Source organism: Gouania willdenowi, chromosome 24 (assembly GCF_900634775.1).
Source record: "Gouania willdenowi chromosome 24, fGouWil2.1, whole genome shotgun sequence".
Classification (NCBI taxonomy): domain Eukaryota; kingdom Metazoa; phylum Chordata; class Actinopteri; order Blenniiformes; family Gobiesocidae; genus Gouania; species Gouania willdenowi.
This window is the reverse complement of record NC_041066.1, coordinates 25,416,648-25,436,021: the sequence shown is the minus strand read 5'-3', so window position 1 is coordinate 25,436,021 and position 19,374 is coordinate 25,416,648. Positions and strand designations below refer to the sequence as shown.

The following is a 19,374-nucleotide window of genomic DNA, read 5'->3' as shown; positions in this document are numbered from 1 at the left end:
TTGTGCTGCTTTTGGTTGCTCTAAAAAACAGAGAAAAGTTAAAGATGTAAATGTAAACCTCTTCTGTTTACAGAAAGAGGATAAAAACAGTTGTGACCGGAAAGTTCCAACTCTGAATACTCCAACCCAAAACTATCCTCAGGTTTGTGTGTCTTCAACAGTCCATGGTTTACTCTCTAACTTCAGCCGCCAGAGCGTGTCAGCACACTGTTTAAGGGAGAGTAAAGGTCCCTGTGAAGGGTTGGCCTGTTCTCCCTAATGATTATAGGTTCATCATAGTCACTCCACTGACTGAAGATGACTATCAGATCATAAATAGTCTTTGTACTGTACTGCACTGTAGTGTAGTGTAGTGCATGTAGAAGAAAAACAAACATGACCACAGGTTTAACGTTTAATAGCTTTATTGATTTCACATTAAAAAAAAAACAAATCTATTCTAAATCATGCACTTGTGACACTGATGTACAAACGTGTCATCGATTCATTTCTGTTTCTTCTCCAGAGAACGTGATATTCTTTCACTGAAGCATTAAAACCATAAAAGGAGCAACATTAGATTTCTATTATTAAACATGAAAAAGTATTCATAGTCTTACCTTTGTGTCCATGTGAAAATATGATGTCACTCTATGGGTTAACTGGTACTTCTGTCTTAATCAGTGATGTAATGTCTGTGAACAAACAACAAAGTGTAACAGTCCAGTCTAAATCAGAATCAGAAGAATCAGAATCAGGAATCAGCTTTATTGACCAGGTACAGTTTAGAACAATACGAGGAATTTGACTTGGTAGTTGCAGTGAAAGAAGACACATCAACACACCAGAGCAGCCATTTGCGGCGCCCACATATTTAGGTGAAAAAGGGATCAATAACAGGAGGAGAGGAGGGGTGAGGGGAAAAAAAACTGCCAGTTTGAAACTGATTTCCCTAAACAGAGAAAACAGTGTGAAACCAGGAAAAAAAAACGCCTCCACAAACATAGATGTAAGCATGACACAGTCAAACAACTCGAGACAAGGCATGTAGGAAGGGTTGGGTGGGAGGTTGGCTGGGGGAGGGGGTCAGGTGGGAAGAACAGCAGGATTCCAGCCGTTTGGGGACATGGGCGTGCTGCCAGTCGGCGCTGCAACCACGCCTCCATTCAGCTGTGGATGGGAGGGGGGGAAAGATGGCCAACGAGGCATTAGAAGTTGAAGACCTGTAGCTGCGTTACTGACAACCAGATGACGTGTGGAAAAGTTCAGCATCAACAGTTCCAGGTGGGAATGTAGGGAAGGAGCGGGGGGAGGGAGTGGGGGTAAGAGCCGCCGTCTGCAGAAACTTCCTGGTGATAAGAGTTGAGACAACCTTGGCTTTAGCCTTGGCTAGCTGGGGAGCTGAAAGAGAGATAAGCAATGTGATTTGATACAGGCTATGTTAATTTCCAATAGCCTTCTGTCCTGGGTCTCTCTGCTGTAATCAATGAGTGGCCTAGTTTCCACTTCCAAGCCGGGTCTCCAACTTCTCCAAGTTGTTATCCATAACGCATAGACGATCCAAAAGCAGCTCTTGCTTGCTTTTGATATCGATCAACACATGAGTCTGAGTGTTCAGAGCTCTGCTACATCCTTCAGAAATCACTGGCAGCTTTTCTAAAAAACAGTCGCCAGCGTAGTACGGACTTTACGATAGATTAGGAAGCCACCAGCTCCGATCAGCAGCATGCCTACTATCATTATTCCAATCATGTAGATGTCCTCCACGTCTTCCAAGGAAAGGATGGACAGACACACAACTTGCCACTTGTTCCAAGGGTCAATTGTGTATCCAGCCGCAAACGTCCCGCTTGGACATGCGGATTCACCACCCCCGGTTCTTTTCGTCGAAAAAATGTGATCGATAGCACTGAGAGACCAACTAATTAGTTCCATTTTTCCGGTTTTGGATGAGTTACAGAGAGAGGCTCTTGTTAGGCTCACAAGACCAGACAAAGCAGCAGCTGGGAGAGAGATAAGAATAGAAGGGAGGGAGAAACAGAGAGTGCGACTGTCCTCGTCGAGAGAAGCAAGAAGAAATAGAAGCTTAATAAGTAAATGCACGTTACCAACCTTCAAAGTCAACGAAGATGATGAGATCGTCATTTTTCAGGTAATTTCGTCGTCTGAGATCAAAATGCTTGACAAAGTTTCTCCAGCCCCATGTTTCCCCTCTGTAGCAGCCACAGGTAGCGTCAAACTTTCCCACCTTGGAGGGGTTGTCCCAGTATAACCTCCCATCAGGAGCTAGAAAAACAGGACAGACTGGGATCCAAAGTTTTCCAGAAATACTATCAGTTATCTGGATCAATAACCTTGATCATAGGACCAGGATCATTAAATCTCCATTAATAACCACACAGTAGGTCACAATGTATGGACACGCCAATTATTTATAAAAAATCGAGATGAAATACGCGATCTGGATCAGACCTGGATGAAACCCTGTGAGGTAATTGAGGAACCAACCCAACATAGCAAATTATTTTTGAATATTCGCCAATGATGACATCAGTCTGATCCAAAATCGGTATATTGATCCTGACCCCCTCCAAAAATTGAATGGAAGCCACGACCTAAGGTCTGTCTTTGGTTAAGATTTTCTCTAAATCCTTAAACTATATTTGATGTAATCCTACAACCAGAAAGACAAACAAACAAATAAAAGCCCAGAAAATATGAGCTCCTTGGTGAAGGTAATACACTATTTGTTTAAGTATAAGTGCTCTAATGCTCCCCATGGCAGATACATGTGGCACATTCAGAGACATTAATGGTAGCTCTGACCTGAGTGAGATAAAGTAACAGACTGTACGACCGGCTATATATGCTTAATATGATTTTCATGTGTAATTAACCTAGAGACCAGTAATCGGCCCTATACGCTGTGATTGGAACAGTTAGGGGACTGGGTCTTAATGGATGGAGAACAGCTGATCATTTGATCTCCTTGGTTAATCTGGGTTTGAGTTCAGAGAACAACTTCTGATCATCTAGTTACTGATTCTCCACGTGGCGTTGGGACAGTGAGTCTCAGTCAGTTACTGTAACTAGTTACTGGAGTAGAGGTTCTCATCTATGGGTCAAAGCAAGTACTGTAAAGTGCTGACAAACTTCTTCCTTCTCTGTTCTTTACCAACATTCAACAATGGAGCACCAACAAGTTGTCTTGCTTTTCCTGGTTTTAAAGCTCTGGTTTGGGCCCTCAGTGGTTCTTCCTGATCACCCACAATGCAGTGCGCTCTACATCATCTCTGACATTTTGTGTTAGTCCGCTCTGAGCCGAATTGTGTTCATAGTGAACCTAATCACTGTAGACTTTGATTGGAAATGCTCTGAGACCCACAGAAACAATCACTCTAGAATTCTCCTGTTTGATCCACTCTAGACTTGGTTTGCATATTCAGACCGTCAACTATCAGAGCAAACAGATCCTGGAGCTTTTTAAACGCTCTAAAATCCGTCAGACTAAGGTCTGATAGAAGGGTCTTTCTCACCCTGGGGTCTTTAAAACCTTGTACTTACTAGCCCTCAGGTCGGTGGTTAAGCTGCGAGCAGTGGACATCCTTAGTAAGACGTCAGGATCCTGGTCCATCACCACCAACGTAGCCTGTTTGTTTACTGCTGGCCACTGCATCACCACGTCGTTTTCCCCACTGATCAAGTGGAAGTAGAGTGCCGTGTAGTTGCCTGTGAAGTCTGTGTACCTAGACAACGGCCTAACGCTGACACCATAACCGTAGCCCTCTGGACTGTAGAAGCGGGGGCTGTTGATGACTGTATCTACATCTGCAGTTTCAAGGATTCTGGAAAAGTTTTGGATTCTCCACACAGCGTTGGGACAGCGAGTTTCAGTCAGGCTAATATCATCAATGTATATTCCACCAGTAGATGCAGAAGGGTTCCCGCGCACGGACTGGAAGGCATAACGGAATTTTACTCCGACTTCCATTGGTACATGAGCTATCTTCCATGTGTGGTCGGTATCGGCTGCACAACAGAAAAAGTTACAAACGATTAAACTAAATGTATTTTCATCAAACAAATAATTGAAACATTCAGAAACACTAGAAATGCTCGACCCTTGTTAAAAAAATCACACTTAGTTTGTACAGAATCTTTAGGAGTGAGGAATATTAAGGCATGTCACACCATGTATAAGTACCATATATTGTCTGTATTTTCCTCATTTTACGGACGGTACCAGTGCCGTCATCCATCCTGACCCAGATCACCAGCTTGTCTTTGAGGCTTCCAGTCATCTTGTAGAAGAACTGCAAGCACTGGAGCTTTCTTTTAGGGTAGAGGGTCCGAGACTCCAGCAGAGCAGACTGCTGAGGCTCCCCCATCCTGGTATCAAAGTACATGTAGTACCCAGCATCTAAACCATAGGACAAAAAGCTCATGTTTGATGGACTTCTACTGAATGTATAGAGTATTACTGCCATCTCCAACCTCTGCATTGTCCCAGGAGTGTGTGATCCTCTGAACCTGGGCTGCTCTTAACATGGGACCAGTCCCCATCATCTGTAGAGCCTTGGATCATCCCACAGATGTTGGTATTCTCAAACGCACACTGATCCAGGAGTGTGAGTGGATGAGCTGAAGTGGAAGATGATTATTGATTAACCCACACATGTTCTGTTTAACCTTCGGCTAGAATATGAGCTCAGGCCTCTCTGAATATGCTTTCAATATTTGGCCAAACCACAATCCGTAATGAATTCTACTGTCAGACTAAGGACCATGAATGCTAACTGTCCAGGTGGACAGTTAGCATTCCCTACACACACACACACACACACACATACATACATACATACAGCAGTTATACATGCGGTTGAGCCTCAGTGTGTCCATCTCGCTGAAGTCCAGGTACTGGCCAATGATGTTAAAGAACTCTGGGATCTTAGTGGTGATTGTGGGGATGGAGTCGTTCTTATTAAAGGAGAAGGGCCGGTAATGCATCACTGACTCGTAGTCATAGGGTGTGTTCTGATCCGTAATGTAGTCATCATTATATTTATTGAAGTTATGTTCAAGGCCTGCACATAAATAAGAGGTAAGTCGGTACTTTCTAACAAAAAACAACAAAAGCTTGGTCTTGACTGTCATCCATTGGTTGGTTTACCTGGTGTCACCTGATCAAGCCAGATATCAACATAATCATCCCTGTCTGTACGTGACTGCTCGTGGTAAAAGCCTAAAGCATGGAGAAGCTCATGCTCTATCACTGCCTTGTGGTCACAGCCTGGTCCCAAAGACAAGATCTGACCCGTCTGCTGGTCTCCAACTTTAGAGAAACACCTGCCAAAGAAAAGACTGACAATTACAACTCAACAGACCCCCAAACTAACACATCCTCCATCAGTTCAGTTCTGGAGCACGTGGACCACCATCAGCCTTACCCTCCTCTCTTTTCAAACTTGATGTAAGTCTTCTCTCCTTCATAAGGTTTGAAGTCAATGCAAGACTTGAGTCGGTACATTTCAAAAGCCTGATGGACGCAGCCTTTAGCGTTAAGGTCTGAAGAGGAAAAGTCATCGAGATGAAAAAGAAATACTAACATCAATTCTATGAACTATTTTTATTCCCTGTTTATGAATTTCACTGTTGAAGGCTGGTCAGTGGCGTTGATATTAGATTCTGTAAAACACTTTGGGTTACATTTTTGGGCTCTCTAGACTACAGACATGGCTGTTGAATGCTAGGTGACGTTATCAACTTTCATATCTTAGCACAGAGCTGGAACAAGTCACTGCTTCTCAAGTCAAAAGTTGTCAACTTTAATCTACAAGTCTTAACAGTTCATGAGTCCATAATGAACCACAGCTAAAGCCATTTTACTGAACAAATTTATTTAACTGATATAAATAATGAGTTACATGAACAGAGAACATATTTGTCTAATAATAGTGATATAATTTGACATAATTAATCTTTTTACATTTTAAATGTTCACAGTTCCTCTGTTAACTAAACAAACAATTATCAATCTTGGAAGTAGAACCAGGTATATTTTTTTACATATCAATTATTAATCACAGTATAATCTTTAAATCCAAAGTATTTCAACGTTGGAATCATTTTCTCTGCTAGTGCTGCACATCTCAGCATAGCTTGATGTTTTCAGCTGCTTCCTGATTGGCTGTCAGTTGGTGGACCTGTCAATCAAAGTGTTGTCCCTCAGAGGTTTGATCAGACTTATTGATCATTAATAATAATAGTATTTTATAAAATATTTTGTCATGAAAAAATAAGGAAGTCAAGTTTTCCTGAGTTAATAAACTCAAGTCGAGCCCACACCTGTGTCTTATCCTCTGAAATTTAGTTAGTTTATGTCAAATGAGCGACAGATTCCTAAAAACAAAAGGGACGCCCAATATTATTGGCCCACTGATTGTAACAAATTAATGTAATATCTGTGCATATCGTTAAGGTTTTTTTTACTGATAATAAAACCCTGATTAAAAAAAATGCCTGGATTTGAAATTCACAATGAGACGTAAAATTAGTTTCACTTTATAGTGCAGTCACTAATAAACGATATCAGCCAAAAATGTAAATATGAGAGGTTCCTATTCATGTGGTCATTTCTAGACCGCGCTGTGCAGGAATTGCACAGTTTTCTCTGTAATGGGGAAAATCAAATCATTGTAAATACAAAAATGTGGAGACAAAGTGCAATAATATTTATGCAATATTGTAAAAATGAATCAAACCCAAATCATCCCCCAAAATATACGGGATGGGAAACTTCCATCGGTATCTCTTGTCAGCGAGGGCGTTCCTTCCTTCCTGCAGCACAAACCAGTGATTTAAGAAGAACATCATGGATTCACTTTGATTTAATGAATGCATTATTACCAAATTACAACAACTAGCAGATCACAACTTACAGAAGTGATGAGAATATCTCCTTCGATGAGGTTGGCGTCTGAACCTTTGGAACAGGAGGAAGTTTTACTCAACTATGAAAGATGAAGGCTAACAACAACTTCCTGTTTCTTACCGATGTTTAGAAGAGGATTCTCATCTTCCCCATTCTCATACACCTCTGCCACACAAACACATACACATCTTTAACATATATAAAGAAATATTACATCATAATCAGACATGAGTGTTTCACATACCATGGAATGCTGTAGTATCTGGTATCTGCTCAAAATGAATAAAACCAGCATTAGAACCAGCTGTAGTTTATGGTTTATACTAAACATGAGGATGACTTACAGTGAAGGCAGAAGTCAGAACCAGCAGTCCAAATAATAACACCACCTTTTCCACCATGATGCTAGCTGTCAACGCTAACCAACGCTAACTGTTTCTGAGTGGCTGCAGAGCTTTAAACCTAGGTTTATATCAGCTGTAAAAAGTTACTGCTGCAGGACTTTGACTCACTAGTGTTGATGTGTGCTCAGTGTTTTCACACATGCTAAAGGATGTGTTATCAACCTTGGGGTCAGGACCCTTGTGGGGTCACCTGAAATGTTTAAAAAACAACTGCTTAAAATTACTGTATATATTTACATGTTTTGAATTATTCATTTTCTTACTAACACATCACACGCAATAAATATCAAACAACTGTTTTCTGTACTTAAACTCTCTCAAATAAAAACATCTGAGGTGTCACTTTCTGCTCTAATCCTGTCTTCTCTCTATTTATTAATCACTTCAATAAACATGATCAAAAACTAATTCTAGTTCCTGGGCTAACGACCCCAAGGTTGAAAAGAAGTGATGTAGTGCATTCACATTAGATAGTATGAAAATAATGAGTAGGTGAGAAATACCCGCATGTATATATACTATATGGGGACATGTTGTAGTCATCTTGTGTATTTTTGTTACCCTTTTGTTTATTATTCTGTCATTTGGTGCATTTTCTTTGTGTGTACTGTAACTACCTAACACAACAAGGTTTTGGATTAAAATGGGTGAATTATTGCTAAACATGTGGTTTTAAGTAACTTTTATTGTCGGTGGAAAATAAAAAGGTTTTCATGTTGTTTTTGTAGTAATGTAATTATACCACTAGAGGGGAACAAACACCAGTTCTGTGATTGACTACATCTACTATTGACTACCAATATAAGACGCGCTGATTAAAGTCATTTTTAATCTCAAATTGTTGTTAGTACTCTCAATGTTCCCAAATTGCAGTTTTCCTGTAATTAATACCCAAGAATTCCCCAAATAAAATAAAAAAGGGTCATAAAATCAAGAAAATTCAAGTGAAGATTCTGCAGAGACTATCTGTCACTTACTGCCAGTGGTGAAAATAATGGATTACTTGTACTCACGCTACTGTAGTTGAGTTTCTTTTATGGGTACTTGTACATGTATGTATAATATTTCTAAATCAGTAGTTTTACTACTACACACAACCATTACTGATTAAATTATTTATTTATTTTTTGCTTTAAAATGATGCATCGGACATTGTGAAACTACAAAAAAAAATTAATAATAATAACCAGACAACAATCAAATGTATCACATCACAGCCGACCAATCAGATTAAACACCAGATTATTTTAAAAACAATTGTACATTTTGACAAACCTTTAATTTTATACAGATGCCTTTGTGGAAAATAAATTAAGTTCTAATGGTGGTAGATTGTGTTTCTTCCTTTTTAAGTTTCTACATGAGATGTTTACTCTATGAAGGGGCCCGTACCAAGATTTATTACCAATAATAAACATGGGGGTGAAAGTAACTAGGAACTTTTACTTTTAGTACTATTTAATCTTTACTTGTACTTGAGTATTTTATGTATAACTTATTTATACTTGTACTTGATATATCAGCACTCTTTACACCTCTGTTTGTTGTTTGGATATTGTCGGTGTTTTACATACTTTAAATACTATTATATGTGGAAATGTAAACTAAATCACACGAACGATAATAATACTAGTTTTATCTCCTATAATCACTTCAGATTAAACCAGTCCGTGTCTGGTTCCTGAACTAAAATGACTTTGTTGTTTGTGTCTAACTTTTTATTTCCTAAATTACTACGCATCTGAAATACTGTCCAATCAAAAGTTAGCCCACAGTTTCCTCGACCAATCAGATGAGTGATTTGATTTGACGGACAGTTCTTTCCTCCAATCGTGTGCCTTGCCTCTCTGTGTCATTTTGTCTGCTAGTGCGCAGCCGCAGTCTTTCACGGGCGGCTGTTCACACTCAACGTAATCTTTTACAAAGAAGAGCTTCATTTTTAGTGGAAATGAGGGAAATCGTGCACTTACAGGCAGGCCAGTGTGGCAACCAGATAGGAGCAAAGGTAAGAGCACTTATTATGGGTCTGTGAAGTCTGGTGAAAGTAGTTACTGTGACTGGAAAAATAGTTTCGGCGGGAAGTTTTTAGTTGTTGTCGGAAGTAGCTATTAGCTGCTAATAGTAGCACCGTTAGCTTTGTTTGTTATCCACATAATGTCAGTGTGAATGTGTTCCTTTGTGTCCAGTTCTGGGAGGTGATCTCTGATGAACATGGTATCGATCCGACCGGTTCTTACCATGGAGACAGTGACCTGCAGCTGGAGCGGATTAACGTCTACTATACCGAGGCCTCAGGTTACACTAGTTATTTACTGTATTTACTGTTTACCAGAGGTGGCTAAAGTACTAGTCTTCAGTACTCAAGTAAAAGTATAGATACAAAATTACTCTGGTAAAGTAAACGTATTGAAGTTGCTATCTAGCTTGAGTAAACATATAAAATGTACATGGTACTAAATGTACTAAAAAAGTCAAACAAATGTCCCAAAACAGGGATTTTAAACCAGCAAATTCCATATCTTTAATTCTATTAAGAACTTGTAGAAAAGCTGATACATGGAAATAAGTTAAATCTGTTACCTTTGAACAACTGGAGAATTTAGCACTTTAACACATTATAGATAAAATGTGTAAATAAAATGTTTCAAGACAAAAAAAAGCAAATGTTTAATAAAACTCTGGTACATGACTCCTCCAGCTTCATGGTTAATGGTTTGCGTCTTTTTACGTTATGACGTCATCTTTGATAATGTTAAAAATTACTAGCTCCGTTTTAAAATGGGAGTAGAAAGTATTGATATTATATATATATATATACACTACAACACAACATAACATACACACTACAACATAACATACACACTACTACACAACATACACACTACTACACAACATACACACTACAACACAACATAACATACACACTACAACATAACATACACACTACAACACAACCTACACACTACAACATAACATACACACTACAACACAACCTACACACTACAACATAACATACACACTACAACACAACATAACATACACACTACAACATAACATACACACTACAACACAACCTACACACTACAACATAACATACACACTACAACACAACCTACACACTACAACACAACATACACACTACAACACAACATACACACTACAACACAACATACACACTACAACACAACATACACACTACAACACAACATACACACTACAACACAACTTACACACTACAACATAACATACACACTACAACACAACCTACACACTACAACACAACATACACACTACAACACAACATACACACTACTACACAACATACACACTACTACACAACATACACACTACTACACAACATACACACTACAACACAACATACACACTACAACACAACATACACACTACAACATAACATACACACTACAACATAACATACACACTACAACACAACCTACACACTACAACACAACATACACACTACAACATAACATACACACTACAACACAACCTGCACACTACAACACAACATACACACTACAACACAACATACACACTACAACACAACATACACACTACAACACAACATACACACTACTACACAACATACACACTACTATACAACATACACACTACTACACAACATACACACTACAACACCACATACACACTACAACACAACATACACACTACAACACCACATATACACTACAACACCACATATACACTACAACACAACATACACCCTACAACACAACATACACACTACAACACAACATACACACTACAACACAACATACACACTACAACACAACATACACACTACAACACAACTTACACACTACAACACAACTTACACACTACTACACAACATACACACTACAACACCACATACACACTACAACACCACATACAGTGTATTTACTGTTTACCAGAGGTGGCTAAAGTACTAGTCTTCAGTACTCAAGTAAAAGTATAGATACAAAATTACTCTGGTAAAGTAAACGTATTGAAGTTGCTATCTAGCTTGAGTAAACATATAAAATGTACATGGTACTAAATGTACTAAAAAAGTCAAACAAATGTCCCAAAACAGGGATTTTAAACCAGCAAATTCCATATCTTTAATTCTATTAAGAACTTGTAGAAAAGCTGATACATGGAAATAAGTTAAATCTGTTACCTTTGAACAACTGGAGAATTTAGCACTTTAACACATTATAGATAAAATGTGTAAATAAAATGTTTCAAGACAAAAAAAAGCAAATGTTTAATAAAACTCTGGTACATGACTCCTCCAGCTTCATGGTTAATGGTTTGCGTCTTTTTACGTTATGACGTCATCTTTGATAATGTTAAAAATTACTAGCTCCGTTTTAAAATGGGAGTAGAAAGTATTGATATTATATATATATATACACTACAACACAACATAACATACACACTACAACATAACATACACACTACTACACAACATACACACTACTACACAACATACACACTACTACACAACATACACACTACAACACAACCTACACACTACAACACAACATACACACTACAACACAACATACACACTACAACACAACATACACACTACAACACAACATACACACTACAACACAACCTACACACTACAACATAACATACACACTACAACACAACCTACACACTACAACACAACATACACACTACAACACAACATACACACTACTACACAACATACACACTACTACACAACATACACACTACAACACAACATAACATACACACTACAACACAACATAACATACACACTACTACACAACATACACACTACTACACAACATACACACTACAACACCACATACACACTACAACACCACATACACACTACAACACCACATACACACTACAACACAACATATACACTACAACACAACATATACACTACAACACAACGTACACACTACTACACAACGTACACACTACAACACCACGTACACACTACAACACAACGTACACACTACAACACAACGTACACACTACAACACAACGTACACACTACAACACAACATACACACTACAACACAACATATACACTACAACACAACATACACACTACAACACAACTTACACACTACTACACAACATACACACTACAACACCACATACACACTACAACACCACATACACACTACAACACCACATACACACTACAACACCACATATACACTACAACACAACATACACACTACAACACAACATACACACTACAACACAACATACACACTACAACACAACATACACACTACTACACAACATACACACTACAACACAACTTACACACTACTACACAACATACACACTACAACACAACATACACACTACAACACAACATACTCACTACAACACCACATACACACTACAACACCACATACACACTACAACACCACATACACACTACAACACCACATACACACTACAACACCACATACACACTACAACACCACATACACACTACAACACCACATACACACTACAACACCACATACACACTACAACACAACATACACACTACAACACCACATACACACTACAACACCACATACACACTACAACACCACATACACACTACAACACAACATACACACTACAACACAACATACACACTACAACACAACATACACACTACAACACAACATACACACTACAACACAACATACACACTACAACACAACATATACACTACTACAACACAACATATACACTACTACAACACAACATACACACTACTACAACACATCAGACACACTACTACAACACGACAGACACACAACAACAACACGACAGACACACAACAACAACACATCAGACACACAACAACAACACATCAGACACACAACAACAACACATCAGACACACAACAACAACACATCAGACACACAACAACAACACGACAGACACACAACAACAACACAACATACACACTACTACAACACAACATACACACTACTACAACACAACATACACACTACTACAACACAACATACACACTACTACAACACAACATACACACTACTACAACACAACATATACACTACAACACAACATACACACTACTACACAACATACACACTACTACAACACAACATACACACTACAATAACACAACACACACTGCGACACAACAGGTCAACGTTCCATCTGAACTTATGGCATCCTTTAAAAAACATAACAATTCATCAAAGAAATCCAATAACTTTCTATTAAACATTTATTCATTAAGTTATCATAAAAAAACAGGTTTCATACATAACGTGCTTTTACAAGGTTAATAACATTACAAACCCATCCATCACCCACAGCTTCATTTATCAGACGCTTCATCCAAAGCAACGTTAAGGATGAGGAACTGATCAACATAACACCTATAATCTATAATGATCTCAATAGATTACATGCGTCTTGATGTAATTATAAAGTAAAGCTAATGGTTACATGGGACTTAAGCGTTGGCATGTTTCTGTTTGTTAACTCTGTGTATGTGTCCTTCACCAGGGGGGAAATACGTCCCCCGTGCAGTTCTCGTGGACCTGGAGCCTGGTACGATGGACTCAGTGAGGTCTGGACCCTTCGGTCAGATCTTCAGACCAGACAACTTTGTCTTTGGTGAGCAGTAACATCAGCTGAGCTTTATTTTTATTTGACCTTTACTTAACCTGGTTAATCATTGAGAATAGGTGCGTGTGTGTAAGAATGTCATCCCACGATAGAAAGGATAAATTCCCATGTCTGTAATTAGTGAGTGCACGGGCACGCCCCTAAAAACATTGTTCCATGTGACCAAATTTCCTCAAAGTTTTTTGTCAACAACTTATTATTCTCTAGAGCAGAGCGATGTTCCCTGGAGCTCCGCCGTGGAGCCTCCGCGGTGTCCGCCACCACTATTCCCGCCTCTCAGCTCTCACACACACGCAGACGTGGTCGTCACGGCTACCTGAAGCTGCCGTACTGCGATACATCATGGACCACTACTTGGTTAAGACCAGATAACTGTCCAACAAAGGGAACCGATTCAAGTTCCTCCATCAGATCCACCCAAAGTTCCACAAACACGGGATCAGAGATTAACCAGTGGCAATGATTATGAACTGGAAACTCAACTAAAGCTAACTATGCTAAGTTGACACACAGACTGGGCTAAGAGCTAATGCTAACCACTCCATATAAGGAATAATAGACCAAATAAAAGAACACGTCTAACTGTTTATGGTCAGATTTAACACTTGTATGGAAGAATAAAAACTAAACATGTCACATGTTGTGTGAAATAAATATTAGCATAAATATTAACGTCACTATTCATTAGTCCAACTTGTGAAACGCAATAATTAGTATCTGAAGGCTGTAGGAACCTATTGTTTTTGCTTTTGTTCTCTATTATTATTCCACACCTGTTTACCCCCTTCGGATACCCAAAGTTTCACCAAAATTTGCACACACCTCAGACCTGCTGAAAAACGAGATAATTTGGCGCAATGAAAAAAATCACTTAAAAAATGGCCGCACGGTGCGCATTATAGATGCCAAAAATGCGATGGAACCGCACGACCAGCAGGTTTTCCCGATTCAAACAAAATTCACCACATGTATTCTTGACCCTAAGATGAGCATAAAGTTACATTATGACCACGCCCCAAAACCAAACAGGAAGTCAGCCATCTTTGGTCAAAAATGACGTTTCACCCTGGAAAACGCATTTGTGCGAACTAGTCTCAGGGGCTTCATGTGATTCGCTTCAAACTCGGCCAAAACACTGAAGACTAAAAATCATCGAAAGAATTTGCGTATCTTTAACGATTTGGTCATGACACGACTAGCGCTGTTTACCACGCCATAAAAGGAAAATGCATTTAACTTTCAAATGCAAAGTTTAAACTGCTTTATATTTGATACACATGATGACTGTCCATCCTTAAACAAGACTCAATGTGAAAATTACCCATCATGCCTTGCGTTCTCAGAGGGAGCCGCTTTTAGTGGCGTCGGATGCTATCAGCTCTAGCAGAAAGACGATATGTTGACTTCAAAATAATGTTGGATGAATCTTATAAGATGGGAGCAGGTGATGATGGAGAAAAAACATTCTGTGATCAGTGGGAGGGGCCTATAATGTCACTGGAAAATCCCTCGTCATCACATCTAAATGCTGTATCTTGGCTATTTTTCAATGGATTCACATCAAATTCACTGACAGGGATTTTTATCTGGTTTTTCCTTTCATACTGGGTTTTTTCCACTGGCGCCATTTAGCACGCCATATTTGAAAAACTGCTATAACTGTCATGTACAACGTTCAAACAGTGTGTATCATATTTGATACACATGGGTTACCGACCCTGGCCGCTCCCTCCGACACTACGACACTGCTCGCGGCTTTAATTTTTAATTATATTTCCCGTGTTCACAGACAAAGTTGGTCCCATTAGACTAATGTAACTATTGAGATTATTACACAAATATACCGAATGAATAAATCATCAGCTTGATCTGGTTTAAAAGTTAGGAAATCAGAGATAATTATTAATCATAACTTTATGTAACTCACTATCAGATATAAAATAAACTAGATTCATCAGCAGTAAAACACTAATGGAGTTATTTGTGCTTTTTTTCAGAAAATAATTTCATTTTAAGTGAGGAAATGAATGAATTACATACAATAACACTAGTGCGTGTGCGTGTGTGTGACTCAGGTCAGAGCGGGGCTGGTAACAACTGGGCCAAAGGCCACTACACAGAGGGGGCGGAGCTAGTGGATTCTGTGCTGGATGTGGTGAGGAAGGAGGCAGAGAGCTGTGACTGTCTGCAGGGGTTCCAGCTGACCCACTCCCTAGGGGGGGGCACCGGGTCAGGCATGGGAACGCTGCTCATCAGTAAGATCAGAGAGGAGTACCCGGACCGCATCATGAACACCTTCAGCGTGGTGCCCTCACCTAAGGTTTGACCCCTCCCTCCCTCTGTGTGTGTGTGTGTGTGGCTGAGCCCCTGCTCTAAATCTGCCCCCATCTCCCTCAGGTGTCGGACACGGTGGTGGAGCCGTACAACGCCACGCTGTCCGTGCACCAGCTGGTGGAGAACACCGATGAGACATTCTGCATCGACAACGAGGCTCTGTACGACATCTGCTTCCGCACGCTGAAGCTGACCACGCCCACCTACGGCGACCTCAACCACCTTGTGTCGGCCACCATGAGCGGCATCACCACGTGCCTGCGTTTCCCCGGGCAGCTCAACGCCGACCTGAGGAAGCTGGCGGTCAACATGGTGCCGTTTCCCAGGCTGCATTTCTTCATGCCGGGCTTTGCCCCCCTCACCAGTCGGGGCAGCCAGCAGTACCGCGCCCTCACTGTGCCCGAACTCACACAGCAGATGTTCGATGCCAAGAACATGATGGCAGCATGCGACCCGCGCCACGGCCGCTACCTGACAGTGGCGGCCATCTTCAGGGGCCGCATGTCCATGAAAGAGGTGGACGAGCAGATGCTGAACGTGCAGAACAAGAACAGCAGCTACTTCGTGGAGTGGATCCCCAACAATGTGAAGACGGCCGTGTGCGACATCCCCCCCAGGGGACTCAAGATGGCCGCCACCTTCATCGGAAACAGCACCGCCATCCAGGAGCTGTTCAAACGCATCTCTGAGCAGTTCACAGCCATGTTCCGCCGCAAGGCCTTCCTCCACTGGTGAGCATGTTTCCATGGAAACCACATCTACACACATCACATTTAAGATCAATACGATAAACCAGGGGTGCCAAAAATTATTCATAGTGGAGGGTCGCGGGCCATGAAATGAAATATACCAATAACATCACTTTCTTTAAAGACATTTAGTGCAATATAAATTCAACAAAATGGGACACAACTTACCCAGCCTATACGATAAAACAATATATTTTCCTGCCTAGAACAATCCTTTAAAACGCCAGAAAATTAATGTAATTAGACCTCAGCTTTAATAACAATAATAATCATTATAAATCAGTTTTATATAGTGCTATTCAAAGGAAACTCAAAGTGCTTTTTTTCTTATAAATCACTCTACAGTATTACATAATTGTTTATATTTTTTAAAATGTCAAAAAATTAAAAAACAACATATGGGCGGCGGGTCAAAACTAATCGCTTGTTTTAGGAAAATATCTCGTCCACTCTGTTTTTCCTGTAAACCTTTTGGGGGGGGGTGCATGTGCGTCCGTGCACTTGCATGTTTTGCAGGTACACAGGTGAAGGCATGGATGAGATGGAGTTCACTGAGGCTGAGTCCAACATGAACGACTTGGTATCAGAGTACCAGCAGTACCAGGAGGCCACGGCTGAGGACGAGGGGGAGCTGGAGGACGAGGAGCTGGAGGAGGACCTGGCATAGACCTCACATGTCATGGGTTCAGCTGGACTGTGTTTTTTCAGCTTTAGTTTTCCTCTCTTTAAATAAGTACAACTTATCCATGTGTGGTGTTCTAAAATGGTTTGAACGGCACTTTGATGAATGATTCATGGTATAAAATATTTGTTATAAATGCAATAAAACACTACAGAGGAAAAGGTATGGCAAATGTATTTGTAGAGAGCATTTCATACACAACTCAGTGTGCTTTACATTTATAGAAAACATTCAACAGCTTAAAATCAATAAGAACATTAAAATAATCAGTAAAAAAAATTAAAATAATCAACAAACACATGACATCATCATCATGACCATAAATCTCTCTCAATCATATACAGTAGAGAAAATAAGTTCCTTTAACTTTGTTTTAAAATGTTCACATGTGATGCTGACTTCAGCTCTGCTGCAGTTTGTTCCACTTCTTTGCAGCATAACAACTAAACACAGCATCACCATGGTTACTGTGAGCTCTGGGCTCCATTATCTGACCTGTGTCCATACTCTGGACTTGGTCTTTATCTTCTAAAGATCCAGACTCAGATACTTGCTGACAGCAGTCCTCTTTTCCTTGTTACCAAAGACAATCACCTCCATCTTGTCATGGTTTAGTTGAAGGAAGTTTTCACTCATCCATCAGTTTACTTTTTCTAAGCAGTCACACAACACCTCAATGGGACCATAGTCATCTGGGTTCAGTGATAGATATAGTTGTTTCGTCTGCGTAGCTCTGATAATAAACCTTACAGTTGTGTAAAATGTGTCCTAAAGGAAGCATATAAAGGCTAAACAGAAGAGGTCCAAGAACAGATCCCTGAGGAACCCCACAGGACATTGGTAATCTGTCAGATTCAAAGTTTACAATGTTTACAAAATAACTTTGATCCTCCAAGTAGAACTTAAACCATTACTTTAACATTTAGTCCAACCCATGTTTACAATCTGTGTAACAACATTGTATGATCTACAGTGTCAAATGCAGACTTAGAACCAATAGAATGAGAACAGATACTTTTCAACCTTATGTCACTGATCACTTTGATAAGAACAGTTTTTGTGCTGTGATGAGAACCAAAACCTGACTGAAATTTATCAAATATTTTGTTGAATGTTAAGAATTGACTCAGTTGGTTGAAGACCACCTTCTCAATGATCTTGGCCATGAATGGAAGGTTCTGATTGGTCTATAGTTAGCCAGTATAGAGGCATCCAGTGTTCTCTTTTTAACAGAGGTTTAACAGCAGCTACTTTCAGGGATTTTGGTACGGTGCCTGATTGGAATGATCAGTTAATTATCTGATACTAATCAGTGATAAATGACTTTACAACAGTTTTAAAGAAGTTTGAGGGTTTTGTGTCAAGGCAACACGTTGATGGATTCAGCTGCTGAACAGTCTCCTCTATTGTTTTTGGGTTCACTGTAATAAACTCTAACATTGTAGTTGACTCCTCCCTCAGTGGTTGAAGCTGTTTGAGCTTTTGGTTGTTTTGCTGGTTCTACATAAGAAATTCATTGCATTTTCCAGCTGACAGTAATTCAGGGGCTATCTGATCTGGGGGGGTTGTGAGCGTTTCAATTACAGAAAACAATGTGTGAGAGTTGTTGACATTTTTAGCAATAATTTCAGA

At 39.8% G+C, this 19,374-nt stretch overlaps 2 protein-coding genes across 2 annotated transcripts; one reads left to right on the top strand and one right to left on the bottom strand.

Moving 5' to 3' along the window:
- Positions 1 to 386: 386 nt before the first annotated feature.
- On the bottom strand, positions 387 to 7,375 carry mep1a.1 (meprin A, alpha (PABA peptide hydrolase), tandem duplicate 1). The gene is made up of 14 exons (XM_028440264.1): positions 7,255 to 7,375; positions 7,155 to 7,179; positions 7,031 to 7,075; positions 6,918 to 6,961; positions 6,741 to 6,816; positions 5,427 to 5,544; positions 5,150 to 5,325; positions 4,842 to 5,063; positions 4,474 to 4,620; positions 4,184 to 4,399; positions 3,544 to 4,008; positions 2,092 to 2,265; positions 600 to 674; positions 387 to 524 (listed from the first exon to the last, which is right to left on the bottom strand). The coding sequence occupies exons 1-13, from the start codon at positions 7,309 to 7,311 to the stop codon at positions 631 to 633; spliced, it is 1,809 nt and encodes a 602-aa protein (XP_028296065.1). The 5' UTR covers positions 7,312 to 7,375; the 3' UTR covers positions 387 to 524; positions 600 to 630.
- A 1,807-nt stretch (positions 7,376 to 9,182) lies between these two features.
- Positions 9,183 to 17,903, top strand: LOC114457404 (tubulin beta chain-like). The gene is made up of 6 exons (XM_028439150.1): positions 9,183 to 9,319; positions 9,501 to 9,609; positions 13,855 to 13,965; positions 16,053 to 16,297; positions 16,375 to 17,042; positions 17,577 to 17,903. The coding sequence occupies exons 1-6, from the start codon at positions 9,263 to 9,265 to the stop codon at positions 17,725 to 17,727; spliced, it is 1,341 nt and encodes a 446-aa protein (XP_028294951.1). The 5' UTR covers positions 9,183 to 9,262; the 3' UTR covers positions 17,728 to 17,903.
- The last annotated feature ends 1,471 nt before the right edge of the window (positions 17,904 to 19,374 follow it).

What these genes read in the sequence shown, in the direction of transcription:
- LOC114457404 (XM_028439150.1), top strand. Translation starts at nt 9,263, where the DNA reads ATGAGGGAAATCGTGCACTTACAGGCAGGCCAGTGTGGCAACCAGATA. An exon ending in CTACTATACCGAGGCCTCAG is followed by an intron (nt 9,610 to 13,854) that starts GTTACACTAGTT and finishes GTCCTTCACCAG; the next exon opens with GGGGGAAATACGTCCCCCGT. An exon ending in ACCAGACAACTTTGTCTTTG is followed by an intron (nt 13,966 to 16,052) that starts GTGAGCAGTAAC and finishes TGTGTGACTCAG; the next exon opens with GTCAGAGCGGGGCTGGTAAC.
- mep1a.1 (XM_028440264.1), bottom strand. Translation starts at nt 7,311, where the DNA reads ATGGTGGAAAAGGTGGTGTTATTATTTGGACTGCTGGTTCTGACTTCT. An exon ending in TATTTTGGGGGATGATTTGG is followed by an intron (nt 5,545 to 6,740) that starts GTTTGATTCATT and finishes TTTCCTCTTCAG; the next exon opens with ACCTTAACGCTAAAGGCTGC. An exon ending in GCTTGATCAGGTGACACCAG is followed by an intron (nt 5,064 to 5,149) that starts GTAAACCAACCA and finishes ATTTATGTGCAG; the next exon opens with GCCTTGAACATAACTTCAAT.